Source organism: Eretmochelys imbricata, chromosome 12 (assembly GCF_965152235.1).
Source record: "Eretmochelys imbricata isolate rEreImb1 chromosome 12, rEreImb1.hap1, whole genome shotgun sequence".
Lineage (NCBI taxonomy): Eukaryota > Metazoa > Chordata > Testudines > Cheloniidae > Eretmochelys > Eretmochelys imbricata.
This window is the reverse complement of record NC_135583.1, coordinates 32,576,992-32,594,921: the sequence shown is the minus strand read 5'-3', so window position 1 is coordinate 32,594,921 and position 17,930 is coordinate 32,576,992. Positions and strand designations below refer to the sequence as shown.

Sequence of the window (17,930 nt, the reverse complement as noted above, 5' to 3'; positions counted from 1 at the left end):
CATTTTGATTATGTTGTCCTCTAATGTCCACCAGGCAAAAAGCTTTTACCCTAATGGAGGCAGATGTAAGTATTCATATAGTCATTTGTTACATGGTTCTGTTCCGCCGCTCTAGGTAACAGAACTAATAAAATACAGTAATCTTGTGATTAAGGAATATTAAGAGTAAGTGGAGGAATGCAGAATGGAGATTTCTTTTTATTTTGGTAAATGTATTAAAAGGTGGGGTTGATCACTAGAATTTTAAAGATATAGCTATTAATGTACATTGTGAGGTGCTTGAAGCTTTTATCACCAGCTGTTGATTCCCTTAAAAGATAACAGGAGAAGATGGTAAGCACTATTTGATCTGGGCTTTCAAGGTCGGGGCTGGATTCTTCCCTTTGGCAGAGAAGTCTATGGAAGAGGCAGTATTTTTCTAGGAAATTATCTCCTCAGTCGGGAGGGTGCAGATTGTGGGCAAAAGGTGTAGTCTCCCAATCCGGCAGATCCTGGGAAGAAAGTCCATGGGTTGTAGAGGCAAAAGCTGTGTTTGTGGCTATCCCAACTGCTCCGCTGAGTCTGACATGGCTGCGCAGTGGTCCAAACCTCCAGTAATGTGCATGCAGGTATGTGCGTGCACGCGCACACACACATCTACAAGAACAGTATGGGTTTGTTGGTGAAAATTGTGTCCGTGGGACGTGCAGGTATTAGCCCATCCAAGTGTATGTGCATACAAAGCTGGGCATGCATTAGTGGAGGCCACTTTAGGGAGCCACTGAAACTCAGTCCCCGAACATAATTATTTTATTTCTACAGCATCATTATTATGTGTGGTGTTTTCTAGACAAAATACAGGTTATTTAATTATAGGGTTACTCATCTTATGGCATAATTATAATCATCAGGTTAATTCAATTATTCATTATTGCTATAGGCTGAAAGGCACTTTTGGTTCATGGTGATGGGATATGGGGCCTTTCACTTCTAAGCTCTGGGTTGGACTATAGCCAAGATTGGGGATGACTGAAGACTTAGCTGCTGTCCTATGTAAAAGGAGTTGGCGATGTCAGTCCAATACTAAGTAGACATATGCCCTCATCACAACTGGCATCTGTATTAATGCTAATAAGCCTTCCTATAAGTGTGCAAACTGAGGGGAGAACGTATTCGTCTCGGCTGGAAATGAACAGTGATGCAGATTTCTTTGGTTTACCTGCAGTTTCTGTCACACTCTCTAATTTCTTCCTGCCAGGGAATGGAAAAATTTCAAAAGCCTATGGTAAAAACTTCAAAAACATTACTTTTAATCTGTCTTGCTTGCTCCTCCTCTCCCCCGTTTTCTATCCCTTCCCCTCTTATTTTGGTTACATAGTTTGTCCCCTTTTTCTTTTCTCCATTGTGCATGTTGGCAACTGCAAAGTGAGACTGGATGGAATCGTGAACTCAGGAGTGCTGCTAGACACAGAACTTTTGGAGGAGATGCATCTAAGCTCAAGATGTAGTGATCAAAATTCAGCTTCACTTTGCTTCTGGCTGCAGGAAGAACAGAATGGAGTGAGGGGAGCAAGACAAGAGTGCAAAGCACAAAAATAGAAGTGAAGGAGTTGGGGAGATACGATGTAAAAATCATTATAAAGAAATGTTCTCAGATAGTTTGGGCCATCTGCTGTTTTGCCATAAGCCATCCATAAGTGTCTGCACACCTGGGAGCTCAGGGCAAGGAAGGACTTTTTTTCAGGACAGACCTGTCCAGGGTATTATTCAAAGAAGGAATGGGAGAAACCATTTTTTTCCCCTGTGAGGACAAATGAAATTTTTTTTGCCCCTCGAGTTCTTGTTTTATTGTCCCCTTTTAACAAAATGATCTTAAAATATAAAAGAAAGGTATGTGGTAAAACCACTGCATTCTGAATAAATATATTGTGTACTGAAAAATAAAAACTAATTAAGAGCACTAGGCATGAAAAACCTTCACTCGTTAAAACCTATAACTGCAGAAAAGAAAAATAATGTAAATGTTATACACACAACACAGCTGAAGCTCAATTTTCAAATAGACTCCTTCACTCAAACCCAGCAAAGCACAGAAGCCCAGGCTCTCAGCTTTAAGCATGAGAGTTGCCTCACTGAAGCCATTGGGATTATTCATATGCTTGAAGATGAGCTTTCTCTGGACCGGACAGGACATTTGGATGCTCAGATTGGAACACAGGTGCCTTATTTTCAGCCTCAGGCCTCCACTGGCTAACATGCACAGTTTAGTGCTATGAATGCCTGCATGCGCACTTGAAAGGGTTCAAATTAATGGGCATTAGGGTGCGTCTCACTTGTGAGGCTTTAAATTCACAAAATGCAGGTGTGAACTTCTTCTGTAATACCCAAATAACAGCAATGGTTGTCTAGTGTGGCAATTGCTGGGGTAACTATAATAATCAAGGTTATGAGATTAGCAACGAAATATACTGCATACTTTTGTGTCACGGAAACAATACCAAAACGGTAATTAAGGAATTAAAAACACCTTGATGGCCATGATGGGGCAACCCAGTATGGCTCCTGTAAGAGAATACTGTGCCTCTCTAACCTACTAGAGTTCTTTGAGTGTGTGTCCACAATGTAGTGGATAATGGAAAATTGGGGGATATGATATGATTTATGTGGATTTTCGAAAAGCCTTTGACAGTCATTCACAAGAGGCTATTAAGGAAACTAATACTATCATGGACTAGAAATTGGCTAATAAAAATAAAGAGTGGAAAAGAAACCATTTGTTCCATCATGGTAAATGATTAACAGCAGGCTGCGCTGAGGACCTGTAGTAAGACAGGTTTGTTTAATATACATATAAATGATCTGAAAGGGAAGTGAAGTGATAGAAACATTTTTAGTGAACAAAATTTGGTTAGTGAAGATTAGAAGAGATTGTGAGGCACCAGAGAGATATGTGAGAGATATCCTAACAAAGATATGTGAATTGGCAACATGATAGCAGATGAAAATGCACAATGGAAGGAATTTGAACTACTCACACATGTTGCTGGATTCTAAATTACCTGTAATCACTCAGAAAAAAAGGTTGGTGGGTCAATGTGAACACCTCAGTGAAACCCTCTGCTTGCTGTGCAGCAGCAGTCAAAAAAGCAAACAAAATGTTAGGCAGTATAAGGAAAGGAATAAAAAACAATACTGAAAACCGTCTAGTGCTATACCATCAGTCGGCAGTGCACCCTCACCTGGAATACTGCGTTCAGGTCTGCTCACACTGTCTCCAGAAATATACAGCAGAAACAGAAGGGGCCAGAGAAGGGCAATGAAAATAATTAGATGCATGGAAAGACTGCTATATGGGGAGAGATTGAAAAGACCTGGCTTATTGAGGCGATGCATGGTAAATTGGTTGCTCCTATTTATCTTTTCACAGAATATAGGAACAAGTGGCTATTCAATTAAATTGAAAGGGAGAAACCTATAAATGAAATACACAACATATAATTAATCCATGGAAATTATACAAGGTATCATTGATGCCAAGTGCTTAGTATGATTTAAAAAGGATTTGACAGTTCTGTGGGCAATAAGAAACTCCACAATTATGTTAAACAGGATGATTTTTTTATAAGAGGTATAAACTCCATTCTCCAGGGCATAAGCCAACCACTAACTACTGGGGTAAGGAATAAACGTCCCCTCTGGGCAGGTTATTATAAATCGTCTACTACAGGATTCCTTGTACCTTCCAATGAAGTCTTTGCCTTGCACCTTCCTATGAATCAAGTCACTGTCAGAGATACTGACTTCCGGGCTCTGGAATGGCAATCCTGAACAAATACCTCACAGATGTTACTAGTGGCAGTAATAAGTACCTTAAGATTATCCAGGCACATTTATCACAAACTTTAGGCAACAAATTAATACTAAGATTGTTTCCAAGATCCTGCCTTTTCTGGAGTGCTGGGCCAGTACTTGTGGAATTGAGAAGCAATTATTAGTGAGTTGGTAGGAGGTATAGCCAGAATTTCAGTGTTGTACATACCTCAACTGTCGCCCCCACACCATTCCTTGGTATCCCTCCCCCACAAATACCCATAAATAAAACACACCAGAGAGGTGTGTGACACAGTCCACATTGCCTCACATGACTCAGTGGGAAAAGGGAGGGAGGTGAAGAAATGGATCGATGGAAAATTGTACAAATTGCAAAGAGTCTGGACCTTTTTCATGTGCTTATTACTCATGCAGTATGACAATAACTTTTCCATGAATGGGGCTCTTTGTTATCAATTGCCACAATTAAAACCCAACAGAAAAGACTGTTGCTGTTTAAATCACATACCGATTCCATTCACAACAGGCACATCATTATTAACCTCCAACATGCTGGGCAAATCATGTTCTCCTTCGTGGCCATTTAAATCCATGTTTTGCTGTTGTGAGCCATTCCCAAAATGTCTAGAATCTTTCTCATGACCGGAATCTCCATTCTGCAGGCCATTGTGAGGCTTTTTCAATGGCATGATCTGTAAACCACTGGGGGTAGTTCGGTAAGTCACGGTTTTAGCGGCTCTGTCGCCAGCAGGTGCTGGCTTTGCTGTGTACCCTCTTTTCTGTTTTTGAAGAGATGGGTTAATTCGCTTTCTTTTATGTGTTGACCCTTTGGCCTTCCCAGATTCAGAAGGTCTGTGTGATATTTTCTCAACAGATGACCCTCGGCTTTCTCGTAAAAATTTTGGTGCACTGGTCTGTTTCCCATGTTTTGCTCGCTTTTCTCTAGTGACATGTAGTCCGTTGAACTCATCAATAAATTCCTCGCAATGCAATAGGTGATGCTCAGGTTCCCAGGTGTCCTCATTGCTTCCATAGCCTTTCCATCTGATAAGATATTCCCATTTGCCCTTTTTGTTCTTCCTTTTGTCAACAATCCTCTCAACCTAATAGAAAAAGAGGAGATACCATTAGCTGTTAGAAAGAAAAACAATTCAGTCATGAAAAACATTTAGGGCCTGATCCTCAGTTACACCAAGGTGTCTTTACACTACCAGAGGCTGTGTACCGGGACCTTCGTGTAAATGAGAATCAGGTCCCTAATGTGAATATAAACTGATATTGCATTCTGGCACTGAAAGCTGTGTACTGTCTAAGCAGGCTAACCAGAAATTTTGCCAAACAGATCAAGCATGTTCTCGTTTTTTAGAAACCTCTCCGATCCCCTTCCCACATTTGTAGACCCATCAGATCCTCAGCAGACCCTGGCTGACTGTTGATGTAGCCTACCTGGCTTCTGTATATACTGCTTGATATTCCATTTATGTATCACAGCTAAATGTCCTCATTTATCAAAGAATGCTCACAAGCAGATCTGGCTGTATATATGGAGGGACTTAGCTGGCCCATTTGGTATGTTCATAGCAATCCCATTTGCAGGCACTCACCTGTTTTTCCTATAAAGGAATCTTAACTGTAATCATGTACAACTGTGTTTTCTGAGTATGGCTAACTCTAGGAATATATGCGGCTTAGGATCAGTAAAAAATGTGTGTTACCATTGAAACTGCATTTCTAAAATGGGACCATATTGTCATCCTTCTCAGCTGCCTCCCATTGAAAAAAGCTAAAGTGTCTTTTGCTGCACTCTTTATACATTGAACACTCTATTCTGTGTGTATGTATGCTCTGATAGTGACGGTTCTCTTATTACCTGAACTGTATGAACCCCTGCTACTTCATTTCTGAAATGTCTCGCAAAGAAATTGTACTAAATTGTGTGGTCATCCTGTACATTGAGGGCCACATTTGCAACATTGTGTGTGTACTGTTATATTTGCCAGCTCTCCCCAATTCAGAATTCTCTATGGATGCAGTGTTTGCACTGAAGTTTGTGTACACACATAGTGTATGTGAACTTAGCACATTTATTTTTGAAAATATGGCCTCTGATGACTGACACTAAACTGAAACTGATTTGCATCTGACACCAAACTTAATTCAGTTCTCCAGATGTATAAAGCGAAGTTAACAGCACTGGTACAGACAAAGAAAAAATTAGATGGGTTAATGCAACAACTTCTATTGGTCCCCAGAGGTGAAAAGTCAACATGTTTACATGCACTGTGCCACTTCCCTCAGCTTATTTTCACTTCCCCCCGCCAAAAGTAAATACCTGTTTAACAGTTATCTCCCATGCCTTTCTGGACATATCTACTATTAGTTCCTTAACTACCCTTTAGACCACAAAATTGTCCAACTGAATTCATTTTGCACATGCATATATTGATCTGTTTGCACAATTAAATTTTTTTGCATGCGTAAAATTGGTGCCCTCAAATTCTGAAGGCATGATTTAAAAAAGAATGCTGGAAAAACTGCTGACCAGAATACTTGTCAGTAATAAATTCCAAGAAACCCGTTTCCGTTCTTGGGCAGTGACTGTGTCTTCATTTATATTTGTGCCACCCTGAGCACACTTGTGGCCGTCAGTGAATAATAAAATAATATAAGCAGCCGGCTACTTCTACCTGCGTCCTTCAGTGATGCTTCAGTTTAATATTTTAGGCATCACAATTACTTATATCAGGGATCAGTAACCTTTGGCACGTGGCACGCCAGTGTAAGACCCCTGGCGGGCCGGGCCAGTTTGTTTACCTGGTGCATCCGCAGGTTCAGCCAATCGCAGCACCCACTGGCTGCGGTTTGCTGTTTCAGGCCAACAGCGAACCGCAGACAGTGGGCGCTCCAATCAGCCGAACCTGCGGACATGCCAGGTAAACAAACCGCCCCGGCCCGCCAGGGGGCTTACCCTGGTGGGCTGCATGCCAAAGGTTGCTGATCCCTGACTTATATGTATGAAATCATTGAAGGAACTGAGCATCAAAAGGAGACGGTGATTAGAAAGCGGAAAGCTGGTATTTACACATTTTAATGGGCAACTATGGGAAAGAGAATACAGATTAAGTGTAGAACTATCCAAAGAATTTGAGTCTGTATGTTTATAGTTTTAAATCAATCCATTTAGTGCAGCATCAATAGAATCCTGAAGGAAAGAGATCCATTTGGAAAATATAAAATAATGCATTAGAGTTAAAAAGATTACAACTACAGTGCAAAACCCATTATCAGTGACTGTGGTCTGTTTCTCAAAAGGTATAAAACAAAAGTGTCCAATGCTTTTCCAGATTAGATATAAAACCAATCCCACATATTTTTATCCATTCCCAGCTCAAAATTATGTTTAGATGTAGTAAAGGTCAAGAGTACATATTAGTAATTTATGTTCAAATACATTACATGGTTATTGTAGGTTTCCCCAAACTAAGCATTATAAACCCACACAGTCCAGATTCAAGGTTAAACTGGGGAGGGTGGGGGTGGAGAGAAATCTAAACATCTTAAGTTATGGAAATGTACAGTTAGGATACACAAACGACCTTAACTCTGCATTAACAAGCAATAAGCATATAGTTAGGATTAAGCAATTTTACTGTTTGAGGTCCAGGTTAGCTTAAATTGATTTTTAAAAGACACATTAGATTCTTTTCTTTTTTTCCTCCACATGATATCACAGCACTAGCAAAAACACAATCTCCTATGTCAGCTGTCAGTATCCCTACTGCACTGGCTTCAGGCCAGAGAATGGTAGAGGTAATTGATTTCTATAGACTGGGGCAGTACATCCATAGTCATCCTGTTGGACCTTGCAACAGCATCTATTAGTACTGATCCCCAAACACTACAGTCCCACCTCCAATAGGCAGTAGGATGGTAGGAGGCACCTCATGAGAGGGCTGTGATGGGAAATTGTTCCTCCATCTCCACTGCACTCACCTGTGGAATCCATCACGGCTCATTCCAATCTTCTATCTTATTTAATATCTACAGAAAGCCACTGGGGAAATAGGTGAATCAACATCTCCTTCACACTGAATATAACAGCACCCTCTTCCAGCTTTCTCATCCTGAAATAAGTACAATGATGAAGAGCAGCTGGCTAAAGCTGGATCTAGGCAAGGTGGAGGTGACTTGTAGGGAGAGAAAAAGCACTTAGAAGAACTAGCCTCTTCCATAAAGTCCAATCTTAAGGACATCTGTCCTCAGATTGTTAAATTGCTTTGAAGCATTGTGATCCTGTTGAATTTAATGTTATCAGATGTCCACATGACACTAATTGCAAAAAACCCTACCATTTCTGTCTGTGGCTTGGTAGAAAATTTAATATCAAATTATGGAATGCATTCCTGATCATAGTCATCCACACATTCATGACCTTGATTATTGCAGCACACTGTATCAAGAAAAGAAGTCATGTGTCCTGGACAAGCACCAATTGGTACAAAATTGAGAAGACCATTTGCTAAGTAACAAAGTTGCTGTGGACACATCACATCACACTGGTAATCTTCCCACTGTGTACAAAGTCCAATTCTAGATCTGTCTTGAAACACAAAAATATTTATCATGCTGACTCTACTGACCTGGGAGATCACCTCTCCCTTTGCTACCATGACCTCTGCAGCAGCTATGTTCCACCAGAACAATAACCATGAGGAAGGGTTATTGATTACAAAAGACAGATCGTTAACAGGAGCTGAATGTAACTGTGGGCCTCACTCTCATAGGAGACATAGATGACAAAGGACCTCACAATTTTCACAATTACATACAAAATATCTTTTCAATCTAGCTTTCCCGTAATAAACTCTCACACATAATTTCTACTAACCACTCAAGTATAATCCTACCTCTGAGAAGGAAAGAGGTCATTTTGTTTCTTCTTTTTAACGTTTGGGAAGTATTCAGATACTTCACCAATAGAGCACTGTAAATGTCTACATAGACAAGAAGGGAGAATCAGAAGACTCTATTCCTAAGGAATAGCACACTAGCAATGGAAAATATGAGAAGTGGTCCACACAACACACAATTGCTTCTAGTACAACATAGGAGCCGAGAGACAGACAGACAAGAGTACCACGAATCTACACGTGCAACAAGAGAGCGAAAAAAGGCACCAAATGATGGTCAATACATATGACTAGGTACCTACCTACCCCTCACTGCTGTCCCTTTGTGCACTGTTGAATATAGTTATAGCACCAAGCAAAATTACTGGGCCTTTCAACATGGCCCCCTTTTCCCTGTAGCTTTATGTCCTTCATTTATGCTGCTCTGTCGTTTAAATGTATTCAGCAGAAGCACATCAGTGCTTCAATTTGGATATGAATTTCATATTTGTTCCCCATCACATGGTACAATTTCCACCATATTACTTCAACGTGCAGTGAACACCAACAGCATGATTGGCCATATATTTTTTTCCAGAATGATTGGTTTTAATTTCTACTATGTCAGCTGAAAAATGCTATGTAATAATCTTCTTGCATTTACTATAAGCTCTCAGAAATTCATAGGAATTTTTCTTTAAGAAATAATTCTGACAACTAGTGATTAATGGAAATGATATTTTAGTTTTTCTCCCGGAATACACAATTTCTGTTTAAGTAGATTGTACAGAAAGATCTCTGTTACTTCCACTTCTTAATTTTCCATATTTACCATCAGTTCACTCCTCAATGAACAATGTATAACATCTGCAAAAAGCAGTCTTGGTAGTCTTGTATTTGGCCGCTTGAATTTATTATACGGTATTTGGTTTGGGAAACTATATATTTAATCTAATAAAAATGACATGACCTAATTACGTTGCTGTCCTGTCTTTTATAAGCACAAGTACATTGTCGAAGAATCATAGTTAAGAGTGTTAGAATTTTACATGTGTCATTACCTCCTTTGACTATGCGATAGGCATACAAGCTAATTCTGGGTGAATCAAAATGTTACTAAATACGTTTTAAGAGAGGAAATGCAATGAAACCATGACATCTGTGGAAATGCATTTTTAACGCTACTTTTCAACTTTCAGGTGTGGATGATTCGTAATCTTAGCAGTATTCTCACCTGTATAGGTTAGGAGGAATGACATAAATGAAATACCATCCTTTTTGATTAAACACATATATGGGGACACAGTATTAGTATTAGATCACGAAACAATGGTACAGATCTGTAGTACTTTGTAAACTAAAATGTGAATGCAGAATTTGTGCATGCAATTAGTGATTGAATGAGCAAATAACCAGTTAAATGTAATTAGTGAAATTGCACAAGTCATGTCTATGCATGTTCTTGAATTAGCCCTTGAACTTCTATATCAGTGGTTTCCAAAATTTGTATAGCATGGACTGCTGAACAGAGATGATACATACTGCGTACAAAGCATGCACATTTTGCTCATTCATAAAAAATAACAACATACAAATCATTTGTATGTAGAAGTAGTAGATCAAATCTCAAAGAAATTATAGGTTCAACCCTTAAAAATTAATTTTATCTGTTCAATGACTTCAACAGGCATTGGTATATAATTAAAGCAATGTGCATGCTGTTACAATTCAGATAATCAGGTTTACACAGCATATATAAAAGTCTTCACATTTTCAGCAAGACCATACATAATTCAGCCTGCCTAATCATGGAAACGAATCACCTTTCCAACAGGATATGGTTGGAAGATTACATACCGAAATCCTGATTTCCAGAATGGGCAGAAGAAATTACCTCTTTTTTGACCACATATATTTTTATGTGGACAGATGCTGTAAATAGTAATCTGTGACACCAAAACAGCCTCTGTCAATGTGCAATGTGGAGGAACACACTGACTTCCTGGCATGGACTGGAAGAACTGCCTTTCATTACTGTGAGTTATAGTACTTGCACTACTTTTGTGTGTCTCCTTCATTTTGAGTTTTTGCCCACGTTGGGCCGCAGTATGGTATGAGAGATAGAAAGGGCTTGTGAAGAAGGTGGCAAAGTAAGGAAACAGACAAAGACCATCCAATCCAACGTTCTTGCCTTTTAAAAATTCATTATTGTACTAACTTCCTGCTTTTTCCACTCCATCACTTACAGTCCTCTCTCCTTCAGAAATAACCTTAGGAGCCTCACGAATTTCACTTCCATCACCTTCCTCTGTAACTCATTCACATATTTCTGACCTTTGGATTTAATTTACAGAAAGCTGATTGTCCAAACACCAGGGCAATATGTGGTAAAAATACAAGACCAGTTTTTCAGCAGTGCACAGCCCTCACATTGAAAGCAATGGGAACATCTGGGTGCTGGGCCTCTTTTCAAAATTCAACACAAAGCTTAAAAACTAGAAGAGATCCACTGGCCCAACTGCAAAAAACCCTCCCTACTGAACCTGCATAGTGAAGGAAAGAGGAAAAGCTAAATAGCTACAAATATATAAAAGGAAAATATACTTGTTCTAAGTCACCCACAGACAGAACTTCAACAGACATCTTCAGGGAAGCAGTGCAACAGACAAAGCTCTGGTGCTAACAAGGCTCTACTTTTTGCCCTTACTAGCTTCTGTTTTTAGACTTACCAATTTCTAATCCTCTGGAATCTTTCCTGAAGTGAGTGAACTGTTAAAAAGGTCCATTAAATGTTCACTAGTTTGCCTGCTGTGATGTCTTAGACTACAAAGAATACTCAGAATATAAAAGTGAAACAATGAAATTTCAAAATAGTATTTGGAAATACTTGAAATGTTTCTGTATGTGTATTGCTATGAATTGGGTGGATGCAAATGCCCAGGAGGAGAGTGGAGGGCGGGTACAGGAGGGGTCCATTATTTTAATAATGGCATCAGGACTAGAGGTTGACATATCGGGGCCAGGAGGAGTTTTCATAAGCAAAGATTTTTCAGAAGCAGTCTACACTTTTATGGTGCATCTGGACCTCTGATTCTGACAAGGAGTGCATACATTAGAGGGATGTACTGTACAGTACACACACGCACCCCCATATTATCAGGGCTTCATGTTTTGCCTACTTTAGGTACACTCTGTTCTCTTTCCTTCATTAGCGTAGCGTCCAACTCTGTTAAAGAAAATGAAGCATAAACCTGACACTGTGTGAAACTAGGTAATACAGTTTTCTCCCTTTCTTTGTATCAGAAATATTCTAGTTTTCTGAGGCTGAAACCTGGGAGTACAGCTGGCCAACTCCTCTTTATACCAGTTTACACCAAAGGAGGCTACAGCCCACAGCCTGTTGTGTTTGAAAAAACCAAACAGACCACAACTATGGCTCTTCCATCCATGCTCACATCTCTGGCTCCCTCCTGGCATCTTTTCTAAGAACTTCTGCCACTATCTGAAATTCAATCTCTTTAAAATTGAACTTCTCATCTTGCCTTCCAATTTTTGCTCTCCTCTGCCTATTTTCACTACTTCTTTTTGACAACTGCCATTATGTTTCCTGTCTTCATTCCCACAGTCTCAATGTAATCTTCTCTCTCTCTCTCTTTTTCTCCTTTTCCGACCATTTCCAGTCTCTTATTTACAAGGTCCAATGCTTCTTTCTCTTTAATATCTTTTCCTTGCTGTCTCTGCTACCAAAACCTATTTTCATTGTCTTCTCTCACCTTGATTACTGCAACTTTCTCCTGCTTTAATCTAATTGCCTTTCCCTTCTCCCTACTCCAATTTGTCAAAATAATGCCTGTGTTCAAACCATATTCCTCTCCCACCCTAACCTTCAGGGGATTTTCTAAACCACTTGACTGCATTAGTACATACAAAATACATTAGCATCCTTCAGGAAAGTCCACAGTGCTATGGTACCTTTCCCATTGGGAAAGTCCATTTAATTTCCAATGCAGATAAAATGCCACATCCCCCCTTCCTAGGTTTTGTGGATTTTAATTTTGTCATCAACTTATAGCTTTTGAGGGTGTCTTGCTAGCTGGACTCTAATCTAAAAGCCTACATCAAGGGTTCCAATGTACATTCAAATGAAAGGCAGATTCTTAATGCAATGTGTGGATTTTGAAATTCCATCTGCCATTGTAGTGTAAGTACTAACATTTAAATTATTAAAAGGAACACTGCCCAGCCTGCAGATAGGAAAAAAAGAGACCTCCCAAGCTTTTACTTGTGGGTGTACATACTGTAACACCACCTATGGTCAAAGTGCTGTGTTTGCTGACTATTCATATGAGCAATCAGGGTAATGAAATATACAAGAATCCTACTCTGGAAGAAGGGAATTTTTGTGTAATTCAATATTGTGACTACCCTCAAGAACAGAGCCAGAAAAGGGGAGCAGAGGGATGACAGGACATGCACATGTTTGTGTTATACACACATGCACGCGCACACACACAGTGCCCTGGCTGTTTTCTTGATAGGTCGCTTAGAAGAACAATTGGAAACTCTTACATTTAATTATTTTTGGAAAATAATTTTGGAAAACTGATAAGATTTTCAGAATTAAGAGCCGTGTCATTAGGAAAATTTCTTGGTTTTGGATAGGTTTAATTTACATAGACAATATTCTTTGTACATAAAAAGATTAAAACACAGACCATACCCTTGCACCATTACATCAAAAGAACTAGAATGCATAACAGTTAATGTGGCTTCTTTAGGTTAATCAAAGAGTAGATAGAATCTTAGAATTTTAAATGTAGTTCTGTGACATAATCTAGTCTGTTCAAAAATAATACTGAATGCAGTAAGTTCCCATCAAAATAATCACATTCCCTTCTCTCATAACAAAAACGGGAAAATGGCTGTCTAAATAGTTCAAAACTCTCTCACTTACATCAAAGCGCAACATGTGGAAAGATAATGAAGACGGGTTTCCCACTTATTTTAAAGAATAATGAAGCAATTACATTGCCTTATCACCATTTTCTAAGGCAGGGGTAAACTGTTCCCTTGTACAGGAAGTAAGCCACTGAATGTTCTTCAGTATTTTTTGTTTTGTTTTTTTCCCAAAAAGCACAAAATAAGAAGCTAAGCTTCCCAATGTCTCAGCTTCTGTTGGGCTAAAAATTAGAATTTGGCTATGATTGCACACTCCACAATCCTGCTAGTATAACTTATTTCAAAATGAAGCTGCTAGAATTCCACCCAAGACATTTGAGTTTGGTGACGAATACTTATTTTTAGTTCACTACTAAGCTAAAGCTGGTAGTTTTTACTGTGCAACTAAATTTGTTTTGTAATGGTGTAGTGCAAACTTTAAATATAGAAACAATAGATGTGTTTTCAGTGTACATGCTAACAAAGGGGGAAAAAAGTACAGGTTCCTATTTACTGCTATAAGTGAGATTTAAAAATAAAGCCTGTACATTGTGTTAATGCAAAAGATTTGAGAAGTGGATAACCTTTGTTTTATTGCTATGTTTGTAGAGCTATGTTTGTATGGTTTATTTTTGTGACTAATATTGATGAATACAAGCGGAATGAGGAATACAAATTTTCAACGGGGAATTAGACTTTATATTTTATAAAGCACTACAATGCTTGCCTACCATAGGAGATGCAAATTTGGTTTTCAGCTTTTGTGGGCCAGATCCCTAAGTGGTGTAAATTGGCATAGCTCCCCTTGAGTTCAGCATAGCTATGGAGTGTTGGACCAGTTGATAATCTGGCCTATCTGAGTTTACTCATATGTATTGAGGGAGTGAAACATGAGACAGGATGCAGGTGCATGAGGATGCAAAGTTAATTACAACTTTGATAAGCATTAAGAAGTAAGGGCCTGATTCTGAACACACTTACTCTGGCTTTCCAATGCTATAACTCCATTAGCATCAATGGAGTTACTGCTAATTTACACAGGTGCGAGACTGGAATTATTTTTATTTCTCTTGGTTTTAAAATTAGGGAACTTGAGAGTGGTGGTGGTTGGTTTTTTTTGTTTGTTTTTTGCTTTTTAACTTCACAGCTGAAGGTCTTGTGCAAAACACTCACTGGTTGCCTGCTGAGATACCATGATAGTAAAAACATACACTGTTATTACTGGAGTATTTCACTGAAAATGTACAAATTTATCTTTAATTGAGAACATTTGTTTAATTAAAAAAGTTGACAAAGTCTGCAAAGAATTAAATATCTATAGATTCTACCACTTTACTGCCCAGTTCTACCCACTGCTCTATCCTCTTCACTGCACTCCCACTGACCAGAAAAGCATGTAGGGACAGACATTGGCATAGACATGTACATTGTACATAGACATGTACATTGGCATAGACCTATTGAAATCAGTGAAGCTATACTGAAGCCAACTGGGGCTCTGACCCATTGTATTTTGTTTGAGAATCTTAGTTTTATCTGTTAAAGACAATTTACCTGAAAAGAAAATCTCTATCAACCGAAGATTCTGAAATTTAAAGAGGTAATTTCAAACTCAGTATTACATAAAAATACCACTGTACTTGACTGATTATACTAACTGCTTTTATAGGATTTGGCTATATTTTCTTTCTGCTAAGGGCCGGATCCTGCTTCTTTGGAAATCAATGATAAAATTCCCACTGCCTCCACAGAAGCAGGATTTGGCCCAGCTTCAGGAGTACTACTCATGGCAATGATGATAATTTGAGTAAGAAAAGGTTAGTAGGATGCAGGCAGGATGTAAAGACCTTATGAGGGCTGGTATTTCTGTGACAGTAGCACAGCTCTAACTATGGAATATGCTGGAAAGATGTTAACATTAGTCATGTTTTTAAACAGGTACAGGAACATATTAGAAGCAGTTATATTTTTAACTCGAGTGCCATTAAAGACACTTTTCACAAGCATTAAACTAAATGCTAGGGGGTTATTTTACAATGTCCAGAAGTACAGGAAGCAATTACTAGTTTACGTAAATGCTGCACCTGAAACCATTAGAGTTAATTAGCTCTGTCTGTTATCTTTCATGTGCTTCTATTTCCCCACTGCAAGTTATTTAGGTCTCCTGTTCTTGTAAATTTCTTCCAGTCTTTTCCTTCTCCCTATGGACCTGATTAATACCTACTGAATCCGGTAGAAATACTACCAGTCACTTCAGTTGGGCCCTATTGCCTCTACCGCAAAGATCAGCCAGAAGTGGTGATTCAGTGAAGAAAGATAATAATGAAGGTGCACTTTTAATGCTATATTAATAACTGTTTGAACTTCTGTGCTGTAGTGCCCCTCTTTCAGCATCAGTAATAAAATAAGCCTCCTCACTCCTGTGTGGCAGGTAAATATTTGTATAACTGTCTTGCACAACAGAGTCGTAAACACAAGTAAAAAGAGAGTAGGGCTCAACTTTTGAGAAGTGTCTGCTCATAGTGGGTGAGCCCATGGATCTAATATTCAGAGGTACCGAGCACCCACAACTCCAAAGAAGTCAATAGGAACTTTATCTATTCAGAGAGGCTCTTCTCTTCCAGCTTCTTGCAGTGGGACATTGAGTAGGTATTCTTCAGGGGCAGTTTCTTGGCTGTGGAGAACTTATGCTCTAGTTATAAGACGAGATATAACAGGTCGATACAAAAGATAGGTGAGGGGAAGCGCAAGATAACAAGATGATACTGATCAGCATAAGAATAACTAACAAGAAAGAAGAATGATAGCCTACTATCCTCTCAGAAACAGCATTCAGGTGAGCAGGGTCACTGGGCAAGATCTAGACCTCTGTTATCACACTGGCTTCTGTGGAGTCACTCAAGATTTGCACTGGTGTAGTTAAGATCAGAATCTATCCCAATGTAAAATCAATATATTATGGGTGCCTGGAAGGAACAAACTGCTACCTTACTGATAGTGCTAAAGACAGTTATGAAAGCTGTCAGCAGCTATCAGGCTGATGTGTTTCCAAGAATCCACAGAATAGCTGATTAGAAGGCTACATTACGAGACTGGCAGTCTGCGAAGGCCATGAAGCAATGGGGCAGAAGCATATTTAACTGATTTGATGTAAGTACATGTTCTGGGGTCATCAGAGGCAATGTGTGTGTGAACGACCGTTTCCTCACAATGTAAATGAAAGACCACTTACTATGGAGAAGCCTTAACACTATCGTGCTTGTACAAGCTGTGTATGTGTGAAATGAGCTATATTCTGACTCTACACCATGCTGCATGGCAAACTGCAGCGCTTATGTCACCATGCAGAAAGTAACACTTTGTAAATTCAGAAAAGCTCTCTGCATTAATCAGTCTGAACTCTCTGCTATTTTTTAAGACCAAAACAAGGCAGTGAAGTCAATTCTTCCCATCACCCCCCATTAACCATAGCTAGAGTGCTGAATAAAGAAGTTACTATGTAGTCACAGAACTCTGATGGCAGTAGAAAGTGAAGTAAAACACCACAGGAAGGATAGAGTGAGATTGGTATGCAGCAGAGTCAGACAATCACATGTTCCCTTCTGCTTTCCTCAGGGACAGCTAAACAGATCCTGTTGTGAGACCACTCTGGCAATATCCAGAATCTTCAGCTTTCCTTGACCACAGTCAATCTGGTTTCAGCCTCAGTATTGTACTTCTTTCAGACCTGCCAGCCTCCTTCATTATTCTTGATCATGGGGTTTCAGTGACATGTCTGCAGAACCTCCCAGGTATAGACGGCGCTGCTGTGGAATGGATCCATTCTTTCTTTCTGAGAAGTCTGAAAGGGTGGTATTAAGAATTGCTCATCTGTCCTGTGGGCTCTCCCATGCAGAGTACTACAGGGTTCTGTGCTGTTGTCCATCCTGTTTAACATGCACATGAGGCTACTAGGCAGGTTAATGAGGAGGCCTGAGCTACAATGTCTTTATGCTAATATCTGTGTCTCCTGACTCTTTTGGTGAACAGAGACTTCTTTGGTGTCAGGGTGAAACTGGAGCTCAGATGAAGCTCTGGCTCCATCCGGGCATGGCTGGGGTATGATTGTGCTGCTGGGGAAAGCAACCAGAAGAAATGGTGATTTATATCAGTCCCCTTAACTGAGGGAGTTTTTCTGCCATTTGTTAGCCGGATGAGGACACAGGACTTTCTGATGTGGGACTTTTTTACAGTTATCCCTGCCTTTGTCACTTTGGATTAGGCTATTGCAGTTTGTTCTCCATGGCACTATTA

The 17,930-nt window shown here is 39.5% G+C and overlaps 1 protein-coding gene across 1 annotated transcript in view; it reads right to left on the bottom strand.

Annotated features, from left to right (window-relative positions):
- CDYL2 (chromodomain Y like 2) overlaps positions 1-17,930 on the bottom strand; it is an 80,861-nt gene that overhangs the window by 29,055 nt on the left and 33,876 nt on the right. The window contains exon 2 of the mRNA XM_077831405.1: positions 4,319-4,913. Within this exon, the coding sequence (XP_077687531.1) occupies positions 4,319-4,913 (595 nt within the window). The remainder of the gene's footprint in view (positions 1-4,318; positions 4,914-17,930) is intronic.